Source organism: Rhinoraja longicauda, chromosome 6 (assembly GCF_053455715.1).
Source record: "Rhinoraja longicauda isolate Sanriku21f chromosome 6, sRhiLon1.1, whole genome shotgun sequence".
In the NCBI taxonomy this organism is placed as follows: domain Eukaryota; kingdom Metazoa; phylum Chordata; class Chondrichthyes; order Rajiformes; family Arhynchobatidae; genus Rhinoraja; species Rhinoraja longicauda.
Window position 1 is genome coordinate 64,815,750 of NC_135958.1, and position 23,869 is coordinate 64,839,618.

At 40.8% G+C, this 23,869-nt stretch overlaps 1 protein-coding gene across 5 annotated transcripts in view; it reads left to right on the forward strand.

The window, feature by feature from the left end:
- cacna1g (calcium channel, voltage-dependent, T type, alpha 1G subunit) overlaps positions 1–23,869 on the forward strand; it is a 219,650-nt gene that overhangs the window by 35,996 nt on the left and 159,785 nt on the right. For all 5 annotated transcript variants that reach the window (XM_078401171.1, XM_078401174.1, XM_078401172.1 and 2 more), the window contains exons 4-7: positions 6,055–6,214; positions 8,715–9,021; positions 14,725–14,817; positions 17,137–17,968. In XM_078401171.1, the coding sequence (XP_078257297.1) occupies positions 6,055–6,214; positions 8,715–9,021; positions 14,725–14,817; positions 17,137–17,968 (1,392 nt within the window). The remainder of the gene's footprint in view (positions 1–6,054; positions 6,215–8,714; positions 9,022–14,724; positions 14,818–17,136; positions 17,969–23,869) is intronic.

A 23,869-nucleotide genomic window follows, 5' to 3' on the forward strand; every position in this document is an offset into this window, starting at 1 on the left:
GGAGACTTATCCACTTTTATATTCTTCAAAAGTGTCCGTACCTCCTCTTCTTTAATCCTCCTCATTTCCATCACTACTCTACTTGTTTCGCTTACCTCACATAATTCAATATCCTTCTCCTCGGTAAATACCGAAGAAAAGAAATTGTTTAATATCTCCCCCATTTCTTCCGGCTCAGCACATAGCTGTCCACTCTGACTCTCTAATGGACCAATTTTACTCCTCACTATCCTTTTGCTATTGACATATCTGTAGAACCCCTTGGGGTTTACTTTTACATTACTTGCCAAAGCAGCCTCATATCTTTTTTTTCGCTTTTCTAATTTCCTTTTTAAGATTCCTTTTACATTCTTTATATTCCTCAAAAACCTCATTTACTCCCTGCCGCTTATATTTATTGTATATCTCCCTCTTTTTCCGAACCAAGTGTCCAATTTCCCTGGAAAACCACGGCTCTTTCAAATTATTATTCTTTCCTTTCCACCGAACAGGGACATAAAGACTCTGTACTCTCAAAATTTCACCTTTAAATATCCTCCATTTCTCTATTATATCCTTTTCATAAAACAACAATTTCCATTTCACTCCTTTTAAATCCTTTCTCATCTCCTCAAAATTAGCCTTTCTCCAATCCAAAATCTCAACCCTTGGTCCAGATTTGACCTTCTCCATAATGATATTGAAACTAATGGCATTATGATCACTAGACCCAAAGTGCTCCTCAACACATACCTCCGTCACCTGACCCATCTCATTTCCTAACAGGAGGTCCAACACTGCCCCTTCTCTGGTAGGCACCTCTACGTATTGCTGCAAAAAACTATCCTGCACACATTTTACAAACTCCAAACCATCCAGCCCTTTAACAGAATGTGATTCCCAGTCTATATACGGAAAATTGAAATCACCCACAATCACCACTCTGTGCTTACTACTAATATCTGCTATCTCCTTACATATTTGCTCTTCCAATTCTCGTTCCCTATTTGGCGGTCTATAATACACCCCTATAAGTGTTGCTAAACCTTTCTCATTTCTGAGTTCCACCCAAACAGCCTCCTTAATCGAGCCTTCTAGTCTGTCCTGCCAAAGCACTGCTGTGATATCCTCCCTGACAAGCAATGCAACACCCCCACCTCTTGCCCCTCCGATTCTATCACATCTGAAACAATGAAATCCTGGAATATTTAATTGCCAATCGCAACCCTCCTGCAACCATGTTTCACTGATCGCCACAACATCATACTTCCAGATGTCAATCCAGGCTCTAAGCTCATCCACCTTTCTTACAATGCTCCTAGCATTAAAATATACACATTTAAGGGACCCATCATTTCTTATTCTCAGTTTATTTCTTTTCCCTTCTTTCTCTCCTACATATTGGGTCTGAGTGTTTCCCTTTTCTGCCTCCTGCCTCACACACTGCCTATTAGCAATCTGTGTTTGAGTCCCTCCCCCCAACCGTACTAGTTTAAAGTCTCCGCAGTTATTTTAGCAAATCTCCCCGCCAGGATATTGGTTCCCCTCGGGTTCAGATGCAACCCGTCCTTTTTGTACAGGTCATACTTCCCCCAGAAGAGGTCCCAATGATCCAGAAACTTTAAACCCTGCTCCCTGCACCAGTTCCTCAGCCACGTATTTATCCTCCACCTCACTCCATTCCTATTCTCACTATCGCGTGGCACAGGCAGGAAGCCTGAGATTATTACTTTGGAAGTCCTTTTTTTTTAACTCTCTTCCTAGCCCCCTGAATTCTCCTTTCAGGACCTCTTCCCTTATCCTACCTATATTGTTGGTACCTATATGTACCACGACCTCTGGCTCCTCTCCCTCCCCTTTCAGGATATCCTGGACACGCTCAGACACATCCCGGACACCGGCACCAGGGAGGCAAACCACCATCCGGGTCTCCCGACTGCGTCCACCGAAACGCCTATCTGACCCCCTCACTATAGAGTCCCCTATTACTACTGCTCTCCTCTTCCTTTCCCTACCCTTCTGAGCAACAGGGCCGGACTCCTTGCCAGAGGCTCGGGCACCGTCGCTGCCCCCAGGTAGGCTGTCACCCCCAACAGTACTTAAACAGGAGTACTTATTTCCAAGGGGTACAGCCACCGGGGTACTCCCTAGTCCCTGCCTCTGTTCCTTGCCCCCCCTAACAGTGACCCACTTGTCTACCTCCCGTGGTCTAGGAGTGACCACCTCCCTGTAACTCCTATCTATAACCTCCTCGCTCTCCCTGATCAGACGGAGGTCATCAATCTGCCGCTCCAGGTTCCTAATACGGTCCCTTAGGAGCCCCATCTCGTCACACCTGGCGCAGATGTGGATGTCTGGAAGACAATCAGACTCCCAGATTCCCCACATCTGACACCCAGAACAAAAAACTGCCCTGGCAGTCATACTCTCCAAACAAAGCCCCGCGCTCAGTTACTAAACCTACCACCCGGGCGCAACCGCTCCAACCGCCCACCCAAAAGAACTGAGTGATCTCCTGGGAGAGGCGAAAAACCGGATAAAAAACCCAGGCCAATTTGGGAAAAAATCCGGGAAATTCCTCTCCGACCCCAAGCTAGGCGATCGAAACTAGTCCGGGAGATCACACAGGTCTTACCCCACACAATCCCCACACAATCCCCACACAATCCCCACACAATCCCCACACAATCCCCACACAATCCCCACACAATCCCCACACAATCCCCACACAATCCCCACACAATCCCCACACAATCCCCACACAATCCCCACACAATCCCCACACAATCCCCACACAATCCCCACACAATCCCCACACAATCCCCACACAATCCCCACACAATCCCCACACAATCCCCACACAATCCCCACACAATCCCCACACAATCCCCACACAATCCCCACACAATCCCCACACAATCCCCACACAATCCCCACACAATCCCCACACAATCCCCACACAATCCCCACACAATCCCCACACACTACTTCCCAAGCAACACAGCTTGGTGCTACTGCTGCTGCTTGCTGCTGCTGCTGCTGCTGCTGCTGCTGCTGATTGCTGCTGCTGCTGATTGCTGCTGCTGCTGATTGCTGCTGCTGCTATTGCTGCTGCTGCTACTGCTGCTACTGCTGATTGCTGCTGCTGCTGGCTGCTGCTGCTACTGCTGCTACTGCTGATTGCTGCTGCTGCTGCTACTGCTGATTGCTGCTGCTGCTGCTACTGCTGATTGCTGCTGCTGCTACTGCTGATTGCTGCTGCTGCTACTGCTGATTGCTGCTGCTGCTACTGCTGATTGCTGCTGCTGCTACTGCTGATTGCTGCTGCTGCTACTGCTGATTGCTGCTGCTGCTACTGCTGATTGCTGCTGCTGCTACTGCTGATTGCTGCTGCTGCTACTGCTGATTGCTGCTGCTGCTGCTGCTACTTTTCTTTCTTTTCTTCACTTCTTCGCTTCACCATCATCCTGCCCACTGACTCAAGGACCAAATCACTGTCTCATGCTTACCTCACCCATCCAGAGGATCAGAGTTTCTTGACCACAATCACGCAAACAATTCCTGTTTTACTCTCGTTCTTTACTCAGAATCACTGAGTCAAACAGTACAGAAATGGGCCAACTCATCCATGCCAACAAAGATGTCTGTCTGAACTAGTCCCATTTGCCTATGTTTGCCTCTTATCCCTTGAAAACTTTTTCATCTATGTATTTGTCCAAATGTCTTTTGAACATTGCAATTATATCCACCTCTTTTGCTTCCTCTGGCAGCTCAATTCGTATACCCGCCCACCTGTGTGAACATCTTTTCCATCACACCTTAAATCTATGTCCTCTAATATTTTACTCCTCCATCCTGGAAAAAAAGACTGACTATCCCACCTTATCTATGCCACATATGATTTTTTTTATACCTCTTTGGAATATTTCTAGTAGGAGTCATCAGATGGAACTCAGCAATGCTGGCTGATTTTTCACCTCCTTAGACTATAGGTGCTAACACCAGGCATGGTATCCTTATCTGACATCATCTGCCTCAACATTTCAGGGATTAACTCTCAGAACATGTTATCTTCAGTTGGTCACTGCGCATTGTGCCTCTGTTATTTTTCTCAGAATGTTAGGCCCACTGTCCTGTTCAGGAAACTGTTGCCATAATTATGATTTATGTATTTTTCAGGAGCCTCTGGTTGAATGATGTACCAAAGCTAAGACTCCAGGGTTACTAAGTAAAATGACCCCTCTCTCTGAATGTTATTATTCGTACTGTATCTGAAAGTGAACCCTTTGGGTATTGAGTGCTCTTTCTAGTCTTTTGTAATATGGAGATTTTATACCAGCTATGATTTCATGCAAATTTTTCAGATGTTACATATTTATAAATCTTTCTCTCTATGACATTTTCCATTCTATTTTTATTTTCAATCTGATATTGCATTATCCACCAATGTCAAAAGCACATTGATGCTGCATGGACATTGAATAAAGATTTGGATCCAGACTCTTTTTGGAAAGGCCTTGCATAATTTTTTGGGTGAACTTGATGAGCTAAATATTGAAAGTCAATCACAGCACACTGGATACCGTTCATCCCTCTCCCTTAAACACTTTGATCTCATTTGTTAACTTTTGTTGGGGTGATTTCATTGTCAAAAGGTCAACATTATGTACCAGGACTAAGCTAATTATCCTGATGTTTACTTAGGTTATTCAACAATAAAATTAAGCCTGTGTGCTGCTAGTTGTTACAGGTCCAGACTTAGGCACATACTCCCACTTTCAAGAGGTTGCAGAACTGGAATACAACACTGAAAGAAGCATGTGTGGAAAAGGAAGTTATTCCGTTGTGCCTGTGCTGGGCGTTTGAGAAAGATTTACAATTTGTCCTAGTCACTTGCCCCTTTTTAATTTCCAAGAATATCCAATTACTTTTGAAAATTACTAGTGGATCTGCTCCTACCATCTTTGTAGGCTGTGCAATCCAGGTCATAAGATCAAATTACGCAAAATAATTAAAAATGTATCCTCCGTTTCTTTTGCCAATTATCTTGAAACATCCTCTGTGAAACTTCCCTCCCTGTGGAACCAGTTTTCCATTTACCAAAACCTTCATAATTAATAGCATCTCTTCTTAACTTTGCCTCCTGTGAAGAAAACAATCCCAGTTTATTCAATCTGCACATACGAAAGTTAATTTCACCCATACATTTTGGTAAATCTGCTTTGAACCATCACCGAGGACTTAACCAGTATAGAAAATGTGGATCATAACAATCTAATGACCGAAATGTGAAGCTATCTGGTGAATAGATGATTAATGAAGTTAAAGTTTATAACCCGTGTCATTTGCATACATGGTGCAATGCTGGGTTTTCAACCGTACATACCTGAAGTAATAACTCTGGCACACATGATATATTTAACATGGCAGCTGCATCTGTCTCAGGAGACACTGAATGCATTAAATATGATCTGCTTCCCTCGATTGTACTGTCCTGCTCTTTTGACGTAAGATGTCCTTTTAGTCTGAGCACATCCATAATTATTTGTCTTAATCATTGATCTTGCAAATCTAATGAAACTTCAAACTGCAAGTATTTTAGTAACAAAAAAAATCAACGTGTCCTTTAATACCCCAAAAAAATAGATGGCAGGGACTGAACAATGATAGAAATACTGATAAAAATGCTCAATTAAATTGGTCAATTAAGTAATGATTGATCATGATCAGTATTAATCACCAAATTTAACAGTGTATGCTATTAAAAGATATCGGAGTAATTCTTAATTGACAGGAGATATTAATTAATAACTGATGCATGATTTACAGAGGGTATCTCAACATTACAGAAATAAAGCAGTACATGAATCCACTTGGAAACACACCAATATTAATAGATGAACACAACACATGTTAATCCATTAATAAATGGAAAAAAAAATGTTTTGCAGAGCATCAATAAATATGTCGAATAAATATATATCAATAAATATGATAACTGATGTCAGGTTTCTTTTGACACTGGATCCAGTGATAGGAACATCAATAATCCACATGTCTGTTCTTATCCCACAGGTATGCGGATACTGGTGACACTGCTGCTGGACACTTTGCCTATGTTAGGCAACGTACTTCTCCTCTGTTTCTTTGTCTTCTTTATTTTCGGCATTGTTGGGGTCCAACTATGGGCAGGGCTTCTACAAAACAGGTGCTTTCTTGAAGAAAACTATACCATGTAAGTATGTCTGAATCTGGTCGTTACTCGGTAAAAATAAGAATGCCATGTAAATGCAAATATGAATATGAAAGTGGTGCTAGTAATCTTAAATTTGCTTCTGGTACAGAGGTTCCAGTGTATCATATGGGAAGGGTTTGGCAGCTAACATACACACAAACGTAAGGTAAATACAACCTATCAAACGACAGCTGGAACGATTTCCACAATTTGTAATGGGTCAGGGAAGATATACAAGTAAGCTTGGTTTAACATAGTTCATTAGACAATAGACAAAACGTGCAGGAGTAGGCCATTCGGCCCTTCGAGCCAGCACCACCATTCAATGTGATCATGGCTGATCATTCTCAACCAGTACCCCGTTCCTGCCTTCTCCCCATACCCCCTGACTCCGCTATCCTTAAGAGCTCTATCTAGCTCTCTCTTGAAAGCATCCAGAGTATTGGCCTCCACTGCCTTCTGAGGCAGAGAATTCCACAGATTTACAACTCTCTGACTGAAAAGGTTTTTCCTCATCTCTGTTCTAAATGGCCTACCCCTTATTCTTAAACTGTGGCCCCTGGTTCTAGACTCCCCCAACATTGGGAACATGTTTCCTGCACATGTTGTCCACAGCCCCTATCTCAGAGCCAGGGCTCCTCCTTGTGCAATAACTTGTGAATGGGACTCAACATAGTAGGTAAACTCGGTTAAGTAGTGAATCAACCTAAGGAGAGTGCAAAATTGAATAATATTAGTTAGCTAACAGTACATTAATTAGCTATCAGTGCATTAAACCCTTGCACCATGCGATGAAGAGCCAGACCTTATGCCAGAGCTCTCAGTGATATGCTGTTAGGCATTGCATCTGTAAGTGGTCAACTTCATCCCTTCACGGCCTTTTAAGCTGGTGAGGCAATGTCCCCAGGCTCACTGGCCATTAGTGTAAAAAGCAACTCAAAACTATTTCTATGGTTAACCCATTTTCCAGCTGTGACTACAGTAATTCTCCCTAAGTCCTTTAGTCATGCTTGCTTTTTGATATCATACAGTCAGATATAACCAAGGACAAACTGACTACTGAAGTCCCGAATAAAGAAGAGGATAAGAAATAGAACATAGTCACTTTTTCCCATCATGTTTGTGTTGACCATGATGCCATTTGTTCCCATCTATCTGCACATGGTCCAAACCTCTCAATTCCCTGCCTGTTCATGGATCTATTTAAATACCTCTTAAACATTGCTATCGTATGTGCCTCTACCACTTCCCCTCGCATATCTTCCCTCTCTCCCTCTGTCATCTTATACCTACATCCTCTAATGTTTGATATTTGCACTTTGGCAGACGGTAAATCTTCAGAAATGTGAGCAGTATCTACACACAATGAAAGCAGCTTTGTGCTCTGAGACAGTCACTGACTGATTGTGGTGTAGCATAGCTTCAGGATTGCTACCAACCACAGGACACTCAGAACCAAGCCCAGGTCTGCAGTGGACTTGTCTCCTGCCATTTAGCAATGTGATTGTGCCAATTCCATTGTGACAATAAGTCTCTCTCATTTGGCTATCTTCCAATAAAAATCCTGTAAGTGGCAGCAGTTATGCCAATGGAGATATGAGTGAATCTTTGCAGGTAATAACATGGTGCTTTTAAACAACCACAGGCTCATCACACCTGGCTCTGCAGAGCAGTATAATGCAAAGTTGTATATTCAAGAAATTGGAGTGCATGGTGTTGTAGTTTAAGGTGCAATACTGTTAAATTTCAATGAAAAATAAAATGCAACTGAAGATTAGGAACTTTCAACATGGATTGTAAAGCTGAACTTTTCCTACTGTATTCTTTGTGTGTCAGTAATGCAGATGTGAGCAGAGGCATTCAGTAACGTGTGGCACAAACCTTGACACCACTTCAGGGATCCCTGTTCAGAATAATGTTATCCACAGGCTCCTCATTAGAGCATGCTTTCAGCCAGACCAAAGTCTGCTCACCATTTCATTGTTAAAGAGGACCTTCCTGAGCAGGTTTCAGTCCACTGTTGGGATATCTCATCAGGCACTTAGCCATCCTTCTTTGGGTTCCTTTCCACCTGATGCAGTCCCAACCTTATTTGCCTCAAAGTTGCAACCATACCCTAATTATGAACCCTGGACCCCTATCCACTATCAACTGGCCTAACCCACTACCACCAGCCTCTTCACCCCACCTTTGTAATGGTTCCATGGGTGAGAAACTTACTAAAAGTGGTCTCACTATCCTTTGGGCTATAACTTTTCCTTTCATTAATCTGGCTGCTTACTTTTGTTGTCATCCTAGTAATTAAAGATAAATATTAGACTATTAATTAGTCTATTCTCAGCCTCAATTGAATATTAAAATCGCGTCATAAGATGATGGTAAACAGAAAAGACCAATTATCCACCCATATAGCAACTGTTTTGGCACACATTGTGGAACCTTCTGAGACTAATTTCTTAATTATTTCACAAATTCTACTACTTTTCCTGTGTATTCTCAGACCTGCCTCCCAAAAGTTGGATCAATATTATCAAACAGAAAATGACGATGAAAACCCCTTCATTTGCTCCCTCCTGAAGGATAACGGAATGCGTTATTGTCGCACTGTGCCACAAAGACGAGTGAACAACATTGATTGTACCTTGGATGATGCAAGTTACTACCTGTTACAGGGTAACACCACAAACAATGCCAGCTGCGTAAACTGGAATCAGTATTACACCCAATGCCAGCCTTCTGACCGCAACCCATTCAAAGGAGCCATCAACTTTGATAACATTGGATATGCATGGATAGCAATATTCCAGGTATTTTGAGTATTTCTCTCTTCCTTGACTTTTACAGTGAAGAAGACTAGAAGGCTCCATTGCGTACTTTCTTAAAGCTGTCAACAGCTTTCATTAAATTCACTAATACTGTACACCATTTTCATTAAAAAATGAAAGTAAAGACTCATAATTATATTGATCTCAAGACATTGCAGTGTTTTATAATTAATTAAGTAGTTTTGTAAATTGGGAAATACAATTTACAAATAGCAAGGATGAACAAAAAGCAATGAGATTAATGTCTAAATAATCTGTTTCTTTCATGGTGGTTTAGATAAATATTGGGCTTTAGTCTTCTTTGAAATGGTGTAATAGGATCTATTAAATCCACGCTAATAGAAAGCTTAACATTTCATCTGAAAGACCACAGCTACCAATTGTGCTACATTGCCTTTGTCAGGTAGAAGAGTTTTTTTAAATTTTGAATTACTGATGGAAGCCCAGTGCTCAGTTTATCTATTATCCAATGCAGCGTGATTTATTACAATGTGTATCAAAAAACACTGCACGTTTTCAGGATTTGGATTAAGGAAACTTTGGGAAGAAGTGCTTCTAAACCAGAACCTCTGGTTCCAAACGAATCTAAAACCCCTCAGCATTGAAATTGGTTCTGATGTTTACATCAAATTCACAAGGCACAATGGGGTAAAAGGAATAAACAAAATGTATAGGAAGGAACTGCAGATGTTGGGTTAAATCGAAAATAGACACAAAATGCTGGAGTAACTCAGTGGGACAGGCAGCATCTCTGGAGAGAAGGAATGGGTGATGTTTCAGGTCGAAACCCTTCTTCAGGGTAAAAGAAAAGTTCAGTTTACTCCGACATGCCTCACCAACGGTATAGTTTAACCATGACAAGGGAACAATCTTTGTACAATTCAACTTTGATGTTGATTGCTTTGGTGAATGTGTAGAGATTGATTCTGGCCCATTCACAGAGTGACTCTGGAAATTGTGGAAAATAGATGAGAATTAACTTTACGGCACCCAATAATAACAGGAAGCACTAATGGCCAGCGGTATTACCTTGTTTGTATTGAGCAATAAACCACGCACTGACATCTATCTCTTGGATGCTACTGATAAAAAGATCCAATGTTAACTTGTATGGATCCTTGGTTAGAGTACACTTGGTGTTCTGTGATCTCCATATTTGTGACAAAGATATTGGAGCAGGTACATGGGAGATTTACAAGGATTAGATCAGAACTAAGAGGATATATCTGTCAGGAATACAGAAAAGGCTGGGACACATTTGAGTTGAAAACAGAGGCTGAGTGGTGACCAGCAAAGATCTTTAAGAATAAGTAAATATTAAGGTAAGGTTTCGAAAATGTTTCCATGAGGGGAGAAATAAATCTAGGGGTCATAAATATGTGATAATTGCTGTGATAAACAATATAAATTCTGTAAAGAACTTAAAAGAAAATTATTTAGCCAAAAAGTGTTATCAATGTTAAACATGATGCCACACGAAACAACTGAGGTGAATATGATGGCTGCACTTAAGGTGAAGCTGGAAGATCATACTAGAGAAAGAGAATGGTAAATATGCTGACAAATCTAGATGTAAAAGGATGGAATGAAACTTAGAAAGTCCAAAGATGCCATGGATCAGTTAAGTCAGATGGCATGTTTTAAGTGGTGCAGTGGTAGCACCAGAGACCTGGGTTACAGCACCAGAGACCTGGGTTTGATCCTGGCTATGGGTGCTGTCTGTGCAGAGTTTGTATATTCTCCCCGTGACCATGTGGGTTTTCTCCGGATTCTTTAGTTTCCTCCCACATTCCAAAGACGTGCAGGTTTGTAGGTTAATTGGCTTCTGTAAATTGTCCCTCATGTATAGGATAGAACTAGTATGAACGGGTAATCGATGGTCGGCACGGACTCAGTGGGCCGAAGGGCCTGGTTCCACGCTGTATCTCTAAACTAAACTAAAGCTGTGGATTCCAAGCAAGTCCGGAGTTGCAAACCTGTCTGCAAACTAGGTTTTGTGACCAAATTTAAAATGCAAGTTTTTTAATGCATAGAGTAGCTCAATTAAATCAACACCCTGAAAAGCCTGACGCAGAATTGCTTACCAAAAGAGAGTCGTTATGCTCACTACTGTTGTAGATGCAAACATACGTTTTACACACCGACCAGTGTCAACTTCACGATTGAAACTGTCCCAGTCCTTGTCAGCAAGGCCTTATGCTGAGACAGTGCCTGAGACAGCTCAAAGACACTTTGACTGACTGTTAATCCAAGCCACCTAGCTTAGCTGGCTATCAAATTGTCAAGAAATTATAATGACATTCAAGAACTATGAGAAATCAATCACAGAATTGTAAAAGTAATTAAATTGTCAATGACTTTACAGAAACAAAACAAAAAACAACTTAAATACATTTAAAAATATTTAACAAAGCTTAATTGTCTCACAGTAACATAAATTTCCAAATACCTTTGTCCCTCATCATTACATCGCTCTGCATTCAAATGATCAGGTGAGACAGGCACAGTTCCTCCAGTAAAAACTGCTGAGAAGATGCTGGAAATCCACAGTCTGCTGAGGAGTTCAACATTAGAGCACTTTTGGTAAACAGAATGGCAAAGACTGACTCCCAAGTTTGGGATTCCTGTGAATGTGTGCATGAACTACTGGCATATGAAGACTGTGAAGAAGCATCCAAACCTGAAATGTCACCTGTCCATGTGGTCCAGAGATGTTGCCTGACAGAGTATAGAAGAATCCAGAATGATGGGGCAAAGACTTAGGATAAAAGGTTGACCATTTGTGACTGTGACAAGGAGAAATCTATAAACTCAGAGGATTGTGAATCATTAAAATTCTTCAGCAGGCTCCAGACCCTCAGCCATTGGGTATCTTCAAGACTGAGAATGACAGATTACTGGGGTCAACTGGTAGGCTGAAAAGTGAAATGGTATTAAATCTTGATTTTCCTGGGTAAATACCTGGCTCCTGTTTTCATCCTAAATTCGTATGGAATCTTGAATAATTTGTCCACCCACACATGCTCACCTGGTTCAATGTATTTAACACAGGGGCTATCAGAAACAGGTAAGCACTGAAGCTCGGGCCACTAACCTTTAGTACTCCGGCATTGATCTTACCTCAAAAGCAAGGCTATATCCTTTGCTCTTACACATTTGGACTAATGACATCCTGTTATTTTCTAGGCCATCAAAATAAGTAGGGCCTGTTCGTGAGATTCATCTCTTCCCCCATGACGTTCTTTTGAGCTCCCAAACTCTATTTATCATCTTTTGAAATAAAAGCAATCCAAAGGGGTTTGCAGCAGGGAGCTTGGATAGGATTTGTTAGGGAAATTGCCCATCCGGAGAGTGGATTATCCAGTTAAATTACATTTAAGGGTTTATTTTTAATTTAAAAAAAATTGGAATAATTTCTATTCTCAAATTTAGAGTTTCTTCAGACACACCTCAGAGTCACAAATTACACATGCAATTTAAGGTAAGTAGGTGTTGCCTTCTTTTGTTTGAATGCTTTTGTAATAAGCACTTAATTGTAACATGCAGACAGGCCAACCGATAATTATACTCAATTACAAATCCGGTTGTAAATATCAGCCAGTCATATCATGGTACATTGTACTCTGGAAAGAGCAGAGCAAGGGGAGGAGTGGGGGGAAGGGGTAGTTTTTATTTACCTTCTATAAGAGTACAAGAAATAACAATAAAACTAGACCTATAAATTTCAGTGTTAACATCAAAAATCTTTCAAACTAAGGATAGTGATTATCTAGAATTCTTTCTCAAAAATCTGGAGAGATGGGAGAGAAAATGTCCAAATTAAGGATTGATAGATTATTAAGGTATACAGAATAAAGACACATAGGTGAAATGAAGATATCCTGAAGAGCCACCCTCCACTATTTATTCAAATATTCTCACTAATAAGTCATGGTGGTACCTTTCATTTTCTTTGCTGAACCCTAGATGGAGATCAGATTGATTGAGAATGATCAGCCATGATCACATTGAATGGCGGTGCTGGCTCGAAGGGCCGAATGGCCTCCTCCTGCACCTATTGTCTATTGTCTATCAGCAATCACCATGGTTGGCAAGGACCTGCTGAGGGCACATCTCATTAGTGTGCACTGAATACCACCATCTTCATGCACATAGATGACAGATCTATTGAGGAAATAGCTGCAAATTGGATGCTTCAATCAATGTCAAGTAAATCTGGCTGCGTTGCCGAGAAACGAGAAACCTATAGAATGACATTTTCCCATCTGCTGGAGTTTATAGCAATTTTGTTTTGTGGTTCAAATCTTCAGCATCTGAATTGAATTGAATTGAATTGAAAACTTTATTATCACATGTGACAAGTCACAGTGAAATTCTTTGCTTGCGTGCCTAAGGTATGCAAATAGTCGCCACAATAAGGGCACTGACAAAGTTACAAAGTATACCACGCCGAGTCCACCCTTGTTATCCTTCCCTCCCTCACAGCGGTCACCCCACGCCGGGTCCTCCATTATTTCTGGCGGCATGTCCTCTGGCTCTCACATGGCCTATTCTCGAGCCTTCAACGATCGCTGCAGGATTTTAGCTGCTTATATCTGACCACTTCTTTTTCTCCTTTACACCCTCAATCATTCTACAGTCCTACATGATATTATCAAGCTGGTTGGAGTTTATTAGGAATCCAACCTTACTGCCCTTGTGTGAAAACTCATCTCATCCAACTTTGATCTTTACCATAAACTGTGGGAAACACTCAGCGGATCAGGCAGCATCTGTGAATAGACAAGTAAAACTAATGTTTCAGTTCTCCAGCCTTTTGGCAGCACTTCATAATGTCTCAGAGCTGAAACATCAACCAACTGAGCATGTACATCATTTTCTGTTTCATTTTATATTTCTAGCCTCTGAAATAATCTTTTATTTGAGATCTTTACCAGTTCTTCACCTCTGGCCATCACTCATCTTGCACATATTTTAGTTGTTCAGAACAATGCCTAAAATATCAGAGAGTGTGAATTGTGATGGCAGATTCAGAGTGTAGCAGAACTGCAAAGATTATTGTTTTGGGAACTGCTAGATCTGTAAATTAAATAACCAATAAAGAATTGATGTTAAAAACTTCAACTTCCAATTTCAATCTTTACTAGAAAATGCTGAAATACTCAACAAGTCAGGCAGCATCTGTGGAACTGCACTTTTCAAAGTATGAATCATTGCTGGGCACAAAGTGCTAGAGTACCTCAGCGGGCCAGACAGCATCCCTGGAGAACATGGACAGTGACGTTTCGGGTCAGGACCCTTCTTCCTTCTCCAGAGGTGCTGTCTGACCCGCTGGCTCCAGCACTTTGTGTCCTTCTTTGTAAACCAGCATCTGTAGTTCCTTGTTTCTACACTATGAATCAATGTTACTGGGTTCACATAATTATTAACAATTATGAATTTTAAAATCCTCCATATGTCTTGTGCCAGAACATTTGTTACCATATTCCATATTCCATTGTAATGCCATTAATGTTCTTCAATATATGATACCTTGGGTATGCAAGCAAATAATTTCACAAACAAATTGATTACAAAATGGCCCTTTGACTAGCTGTTTATGAGCAATAATAATCACCAACAGTTACAATTATAGGACTGAATAACCATTAAATTCTTTGATTGTGATATTTGATTTTCTTTCAGGTTATAACCCTTGAGGGATGGGTCGACATCATGTATTTTGTTATGGATGCTCATTCCTTTTATAATTTCATCTACTTCATCCTGTTGATAATAGTAAGTATTCTATATTCTTTTGTGATGTGAGCATCATTGGTGGTTGATATTTATTGTATTTCCTGAGAAGAAATTTGTAGCTTTATCAAGTTACACAGCATGGAAACAAGCTGCCTAATCCCATTTTCTTGCGCTTGGTCCAAATCACTGTCCAAATGTCTTTCAAACATTGCAATTGTACCTGCTTCTATCACCTCCTCTGGTAGCTCGTTCAATATTCCCACCACCCTCTGTGTGAAAAATCTGCCCCTCAGATTTCCTTTAGAAACATAGAAACATAGAAAATAGGTGCAGGCAGAGGCCATTTGACCCTTATAGCCTGCACCGTCATTCAATATGATCATGGCTGATCATCCAAAATCAGTACCCTGTTCCTGCTTTCTCCCCATATCCCTTGATTCTGTTAGCCCTAAGAGCTATATCTAACTCTTGACAACATCCAGTGATTTGGCCTCCACTGCCTTCTGTGGCAGAGAAATCCACATATTCACAACTCTCTGGGTGAAAAAGTATTTCCTCATCTCAGTCCTAAATGGACTACCCCTAATTCTTAAACTGTGACCTTTGATTCTAGACTCCCCCAACATCGGGAACATTTTTCCTGCATCTAGCCTGTCCAATCCATTAAGAATTTTATATGTTGCTATAAGATCCTCTGTCATCCTTCTAAATTCCAGTGAATATAACCCTAGTCAATCCATTCTTTAAATCTTTTCCCTTTCACAGACCTGTGCCCTCTAGTTTTAGACACTTCTATCCTGAGGAAAAGACTGTAACTATCTACCCTATCAATGCTCCCAATGTTTATTAACCTATATAAGGGTCACCTCATCCTCCTTTGCTCCAGAGAAAACAGTCCCAGCCTATCAGAACATTCCTTATAACTACAGCTCTCCAAACCCAGCAACATCCTGGTAATTCTTTTCTCCATCTTATTCACATCATTCCTATAGCATGGCGACCAGACCTACGCACAATATTCAAAGTGCAGGCTAATCAATGATTTGTATAGTTGTAACATGATGTCCTAATTCTAAAAATCAAAGCCTCAGCCAACGAAGGTATGCGTGCCAGATGCCTTCCTCGCAACTCTGCTCACCTGTGTCACCATTTCCATGAAACTATATACTCATGTCCTGAGGTCTCGCTAGTCATTAACACTCCCCAGGGTCCTTTGTTCATATCTTGGCCTTGTTCAAATTACCAAAATCAATCACTTTACTCTTGTCAGAATCAAATTCGTCAGCCAATTCCTTGCCCACGTTTCCAATTGATTCAGATCTGGTTTTGGTGGGCATTGCCTACATGGACTTCAGCAAGGACTTAAACAAGGTGGCATGATAGCCTGGTCCAGAAGATTAGAGGGTAAGATGGTAAATTGGATACAAAATTGGTTTGGCAATGGGAGGCAGATGTTGGCAGTGGAGAGTTGCTTTTCAGTTCAGAGATAGTGATGTGCCACAGGAATGGATGCGATTTGGAATGGGAGTAGGTGGGTTGATTCTTAAGTTTGTAGATGGCACCAAAATCAGTGTTTCTCGCGGACAACACAGAAGCTTGTCAATCCTCTTGGTCAGATCCTTAAAAGATCAAATTAAATTTGAGAGACATGATATTGCACAAACAAGATCCGTCGCATTCTGTGCCTGAATGTTGTATTTCATATTCTCAGTATTCATCGTTTTTTTCATCTAATAAGTTCAGGTAACTATTCTCCCATATACATCATGTACGACTGATCTTGAAAATCTCTCGATCGACCTATTTCGCCTTTCCCTATTCTTTTTGTCATTAAATTACGTCTTACTCATCACATCACAGAGCTTTGCTTTTGCCTCTCCTTTCACCATTCTCTCTAAGTTAAAACTTGTTTCATTTCCAACTAAAAAAAACTTTAAAATACAAGAGCAGTTCTGTTGAAAGATTATTGATCTGAAACTTTACCGCTGAATATTACGAACATTTTTTTTTCAATTTTAATGCACCTGCGGTATTTTTTTAAAGTAAAGTAGAAGAAACCTCCATTATTTTAATCAAATGTGATGGATGCCAATTTATAATACCAATGGTGGAAAAAAGCATGTCACTTTGGATGAGAGTTAAGGCAACCAATTGTCCTTTTTCTTTCGCATTCTCACTGAACTACTCCAAGCATTTATTTTAACTGCTCTAAAGCCTCATCCTTTTACATCCCATTGATTCCAGCTCTACAATTTTCAAATTGTCTGTGTCATAAAATTGTTCTTCAATCTTAACAATCTGGATCATTGAATGTGAATGCATCTTTTAACTATTCCTTTCCCATATTTTTCATTCCAGGTTGGATCGTTTTTTATGATCAATTTATGTCTAGTTGTCATAGCAACCCAGTTTTCTGAAACCAAGCAACGTGAAAGCCAACTGATGAATGAGCAGCGAGTTCGCTTCCTGTCCAACGCAAGCACGCTGGCCAGTTTTTCTGAACCTGGGAGCTGCTACGATGAGCTCTTAAAGTACATTGTCTACATTCTGCGGAAAGCCAAGCGTGAGGCCGTGCGCGTTTGCTATGTCGTGGTGGCCAGAAGGGGAGTGCCGTTTGCCAACAGGAGCGGGCCGCGCACACAACCCCGCAAGAGGCGGAAACGGAAACGGGCAGCCTCTGTCCATCACCTAATTCACCACCATCACCATCACCACCATTACCACGTGAGCAACGGAACCCTGCGGGCACCACCAGCCAGCCCAGAAATCAGCGATGTGGAGACCAGCTCTGCACACAATGATGGCAACAGACTAATCGTGCTGCCCTCACCTCTGTCCAGTCTGCATTCCCCCCCTCCTCCTCCATCGCCTACCACTGCCGCTCCTGGCAACACTGAGTCTGTCCACAGCATCTACCATGCCAACTGTCACATTGAGCCAATCCAATGCAAATCTTCCCCCATGCAAGACGTAGGATTGATACCCCCAGATGCACTCCAGAATAATTCGGATATCAAAAGCTACCCAACAGTGCACCCCAGCTCCCCACACCAGGTGATCAATCTGAACACTAAAGGTGAGAAGACACTTAAAGATGCATCATTGAATCCTGATGGCACAAAGGCAAATCTCAACATCCCAGCTGGACCATACCGGAAGATGCATCGTCTCCTGGAAACCCAGAGTGCCGGTGAGTGACCTAATCCAGAAGAGAATTTCCATTGCCATTACCATAGTGCCATGTACATATGCAGGTGCTATTTCAGAGGATCTTTGCCAAAACCATCTATTTAGAAACTAGACATTTTTTCGAAGTACCATCATTTGTTGTGAATTGCCTCATATCTCTTGGGAATTGCCATATTACCAGGTAACTATGTCTTAAGAGTGTGAATGGAAAATGAAAAAGAACAGTAATGAAGCAAATCACCCATTAGGAGCTTTCCTGATATTCAATTCTATTGACTTCTACAGAACAGAATATTGGGCCTGAATAATAGGCAGCTGTTAATAACGCAGGTTTAATTTAGCCATTTTCTATCCTGAATAGTATCGAGAAAAAAACAAATCAAAGCCATGCTAACATTCAACAGTTCAACAGAGCTTTATTTGTCATTCGGTACCAAGGTACCGAACGAAACTACATAGCAGTCACACAAAAAAGAAAAAGAACACAAGACACATGACCCCAACACAAACATCCATCACAGTGACTCCAAACACCCCCTCACTGTGATGGAGGCAACAAAACTTCCACTCTCTTCCCCACGCCCACGGACAGACAGCTCGTCCCCGACCGACCCGCACAGTCCCCGCAAAGGGATGGCCCGCAGCCGAGTCGCACCGGGCGCTGAAACGTCTCACGGCCGAGCCGGGCGATGTTAGGCCCCGCGGCCGAGCCGTGCGCAGCTAAGTCCCGCGGCCGAGCCACGCCAGGCGATGTTTGGTCATTGACATCGACATTGACTGTCTGCAGAGATTGAAACAAAGGAGTTAGAAATTGTGGAGAAGCGCCTTCTTCTCTGCGCTATTTTCAAGTTGTCCAAGTCAAAGAATTGAGTTAGAGTTTAGTAGAGGTACAGTAAAAAGCTTTTGTTGCATGCTAACCAGTCAGTGGAAAGACAATACATGATTACAATCGAGCCATCCACAGTGTACAAAAACATGTTAAAGGGAATAACGTGAATAACGTTTAGTGCAAGATAAAGCCAATAAATTCCGATCAAAGATTGTCTGAGGGTCTCCAATGAGGTAGATAGTAGTTCAGGACTGCTCTCTAGTTGTGGTAGGATGGTTCAGTTGCCTGATAATAGCTGGAAAAAGCTGTCCCTGAATCTGGAGCTATGCGTTTTCACACTGCTATACCTTTTGCCTGATGGGAGAGGGGAGAAGAGGGAACGGCCAGGGTGCGACTGTTTTTCAATCTTAGCGATCCTAAAAACTGAAAAACTCTTCGTGAATGGAGTCAGTGAAAGAAAAACACTAGTCTCCTCAAATGAGCTGGAAAATAGTCAGAGTTGCTCCATATCTTTTGTTTAGTGCACTCAAGAAAAATTGATTGGAAACGTTTAACTTAGCAGTCTTCTCACATAGCAAAACCGTGTGAATTTTAAGGCCTGTTAGCCTATTGCCTATTTATTTACTGTCTTTCCAATGTTTTATAACTTTCCTGAGGCATATTAGGGAACCTAGTCTTGCATTTAGCAGGCATTGCAGTTTGATGGCTGTCAGATGGTGAACTGTGGATTTCCACAGGATGCATACTATAGCTAAAGGCATAGAGTGTGTGAGCCAGTCTCTCATATCCCAACTTGGAGCTCTTTGTTACCGTGGTATGAGGTTATCATGTTTGTGCTTGAATGGAGAAATCGGAGAGTTTGCAATTGTTTTTTCTCATTGTTACAAGTTAGGCTAGGGGTTGTGTTTACTATTTCCTTGTTCAAACTGCATCTGGTGGGACTGAGGGAGTTTGGTATACGCATGATGTCAGGAGCTCATTTTAACTATGTGGACTCGGGGAGCTCATTGTTACTGTATGGACTGGGAGAACTCATATTTTCTGTTTAGACTGAAGAGCCACACAGCACAGAAAGGGACCATTTAGCCAACCACTTCCAAACCATCCATTATGCCCATCTACACTTATCCCATTTGTCCACATTAAGACCCTATCCTTCAATGCCTTGCCTATTTAAGTGTCTCTCTAAATGTCTCTTAAATGTAGTCATTATTTCTGATTCCACCACGTCAATATCAATCAACTTAATTTTACCTGTTCTGGCAGATATTTGTGGGTTAGTGCAGAAGGAAAATTTGGACATGTCCAAAGGATATATTCCCCTTTCCATTGATATGTGACCTTGATGATGTCAGCTTTCATTGTAAAATTTTGATCTCCTTGTATCTTAAATCCACCGGAGCTTGCTCATTAGCGTTTTTAGGGTATGATCAGTGTGTGGCATTTGGTCACAACTCTACAATATCTACTAATTCTTCCCACTTGTATACGGCATAAGGCAGAACATCTTCATGTCCAGCCATATCCCTTCATTAATAAAGCTTATATTTTCTTCCTGGAAAACTTCCAGCCCGAGTTTATTCTGAGGGATTATTGGAAGTCCCGGTATCATACTTTACTAGAATCTCTCCCACAACATTCCTTGAAACAGATTTTACTTATTCAGAGGAACTAACACCTTGGTAACCCTGAGAGTATTTCTCTATTGGTTAAATTCCCCAATTGTTCATTGCTAATCCAAGAGGGAATTCTTCCTTGGCTTGTCTGCTCAGGATTTCCCTTCACTTGTTCTAGCATCCAGTTCTACAATATGTCAATACCAGGATATATTTGGGAATTGCCTCATCGTCAGTGTACTTTGCCTCAGTTACATGATATACCAATCCTAGTTCTTTAGCTGCTCTGCACAATCAGTATCCCATATGGTACGATCAATTACTTCACTTTGCAGACTGTCGCTCATCTGTAAAACATAAGTAATTTCTGCTCTTATTTGCAGTTCTTTGTAAAGGCCAATAAGCCAGTCGTCTAAACCTTTGCTTGCTTTTGTTTTGGAGTAGTTTTTGTAATGGGATTGTCTGATCAGTGTCTGTTTCACTTCTCACTTGTCTGTTCCACTTTATCTTGGTTTTCCACTTACCATATGAGACAAGGTATGATCCATTGCAGGTTTGTTTGTCTGTGGATTGGGCCAATACCAGACCTTTAATTTTTTTGTCTGATTAACTGCATTTACCTACTCGCCTATTGATGGTTCCCATTCTTCTCCTTTCTGGGCACCTAACCATGCCAATGTATCTGTATAGACATGTGCTTTCATTTTAATTGTACCATGTTCTCATCGTTGGGCTTCCTGAATGATGTGTTTGAGAATAGATGCAGGTAATAAAGGTTTGCTGTCCACTGATACTAAAACGCCTCGCTTCCCATAGTGGCAAAAAGGTCACTTAGAAGGTTGCATACATACGGTCTGAGTATAAGTCGACTGATGGGAGGAAAAGAGTGACTGGCCACATTTGCTACTGCTGCTTGTTCAGCATTCTGAGCGCTCATTTTTGCTGACAGTTTCAAAACTATCTCTGCTAGGGTTGTGCCCCAATTTTTTTCTACATAAATGTCTCATCCCATATTCTTTGGTTGCATCAACCATCCTATAAATTCTATCAACAAAAAAATTCAAGAGCTATCTGCATTTTCATTTTCGTTAGCAGTTTTTCCGCTGCACTCACTATTTCCTGCATCATGTAATTGTTTGCCCTGCAGCCTCCCCCAATTTTGTTTCAGCACAAATGGTCACTTGACACTTTTGCTAGTTTTCCAGTGTAGTTAAGATTATCTTCAAGAAAAATATGATTACATCAAAACAATTTTTCTAAAGGAACATTAAAACTCAAAATTGGCGTGACAGAAATGTTGTGCTAAATCTTTAACAGCTCCTGAAAAAGCAACAAAAAAAAATCTTGTTAGCAGAAGCAACTTTAAAGGATTGAAAGTGATGCAGTCATGTTATTTATTATGCTTTCTTTCCGCTTCTTAATACACTATTTATGGAACCAGAAACAAGGGACAGAAATGTGTGGGGTTTGCAATTAGTTGCCTGGTTGCAGTTGTTAAATGAGCCACCAAATTATATCAGAGACACCCAAGCAGCTTCCTGGATATTTCACAGCAAAACACCCAGTCAAAATTTCACCCACATAAACCTTGTGCTGCGTGCTTGCATCTTGTTTAAAGCAAGGAAACAAACTATTTGGCACAACTGATATATAATGCTATTTCTGCTCCAGTTGAGTCTTCTCCAACTCTTATTTCATCTATCCTTATCAATATATGCATGTCCACATGATTACAAGAATATATTTAAAATCTATAATTAAGGTGCGTTCAATTCCAGATATAATGGCATGAGCATTGTAGTGGTGCTCTGAGACATACTGGTTTCTGGATGGTAAGCTGCCTGGGGAGGTGGCAGAGGCAGATACAATTGCAGTATTTAAAAGTAATTTGGATATGGACTCAGATAGAAATGACATAGAGAGATGCAAGCCTAACAAGGGCTAATGGGATTCGTGTAGTTAAGTATCACAGTCAACATGGATGAAGTGGCCTGAAAGGGCCCATTTCTCTGCAGTTACGATTCTATATGTATATGCAGATCGATATGCTGCTATTGATCCAGTTATTTATAATTTTTTCTTAATTTACTTTATTGTTCTGACTATTTTCTTCATTTCCATCCTTTGAAATATTCATGGTATAGTTTCCAACTACAGCAGAGACGAGCTCTCATTTTGTAAAACTGTGGGACAGATAAGCTGGTCTACAATCGGCTAATCTCTTCTCTCAAGAATTAGTCCAGTAATCTTTTTTGTATTAACTGCTTCATTGGATATGGAGACCAAAACTGTATTTGGTACTCCAGGTGTAATCTTAATATGACCTGATCTAATCACAGAGGTTTTTTTATAGCAAAGAGTAACATTTCTTACTCTGATGACTTGCTATTCTAGTCTTTCTGTGATTTGTATGTGAATTTCCAGAGGTTCTCCATGTACCAGTATTTTCCAGTAACTCGCCATTTAAAAAACTTTGTATTTCTATGTTTGCAACTAAAGTGGATACAATTTCTCTGTTACAGTACTCCATCTGTCACCTTGTTGCTTATTTGCTTGAGCTGCCTTGATCCATTTGCTACTTCTTTGCTTCTTCGGTGCAGCTAACATTCCCACCTAACGTTGTTTCATTACCGTAGAGTCATACAGCACTGAAACAGGTCCTTTGGCCCAACCCGTCCACACTGTCCAAGATGCCCCATCTAAGCCAGTCCCATTTGCCTGCATTTTGCTGATATTCCTCTAGACTTTCACTATCCTTGTACCAAATGGCTTTTAAATGCTGAGGTAATACCATATATCCACCACGCAATGAGTGAAAAAGTTGCCCTGTGGGTTCCTACTAAATCTTGCCCCTCTCACCTTAAACTTAGGTCCCCTGGTTTATGCTTTCACCTACAGATGATCTTTGATTTAGCTTTTCTTAAATTTAGACCTGATATTAATTCTAAAATAAATTAATGGTGGGATTATCACAATCCAACTTGAGTTGGATCAAGACAATCCCACCCACACTTATGAAGAGTTAAAACTAGGTCTAAATTTAAGCTATCCTAAATCAAGGACAGTTCTGAGCAAAGCATTTTGGAATTATCTTGATTCAATTACAAAATATCACAATCTATTATTGCAATATCACAGTAAATTATCTCAATAGGAAAAAGAGAAAAAGTATGTTTTTTACATGGAATTAACTCAATAAACTCTGCCACTTTTTCAGTATATTTTGACAGCAACTTATTCAGTGTGAAAGGACAATTTGCACATTTTAAATGTATTATATGCTTTCAGTTAGTCTTTTGAGCATTATACTTTGATCAGAAGTACTGTTTGTGCTACCAATTGATAAGGGATTTTGCTTAACTGAATTTATTGATAACCTATTTAAAAACAGTACAAGGTGGAAAAACAAAAGAGTGCGCATGTGAAAAGGAATCAGAATTCATATTACAGGTTGATA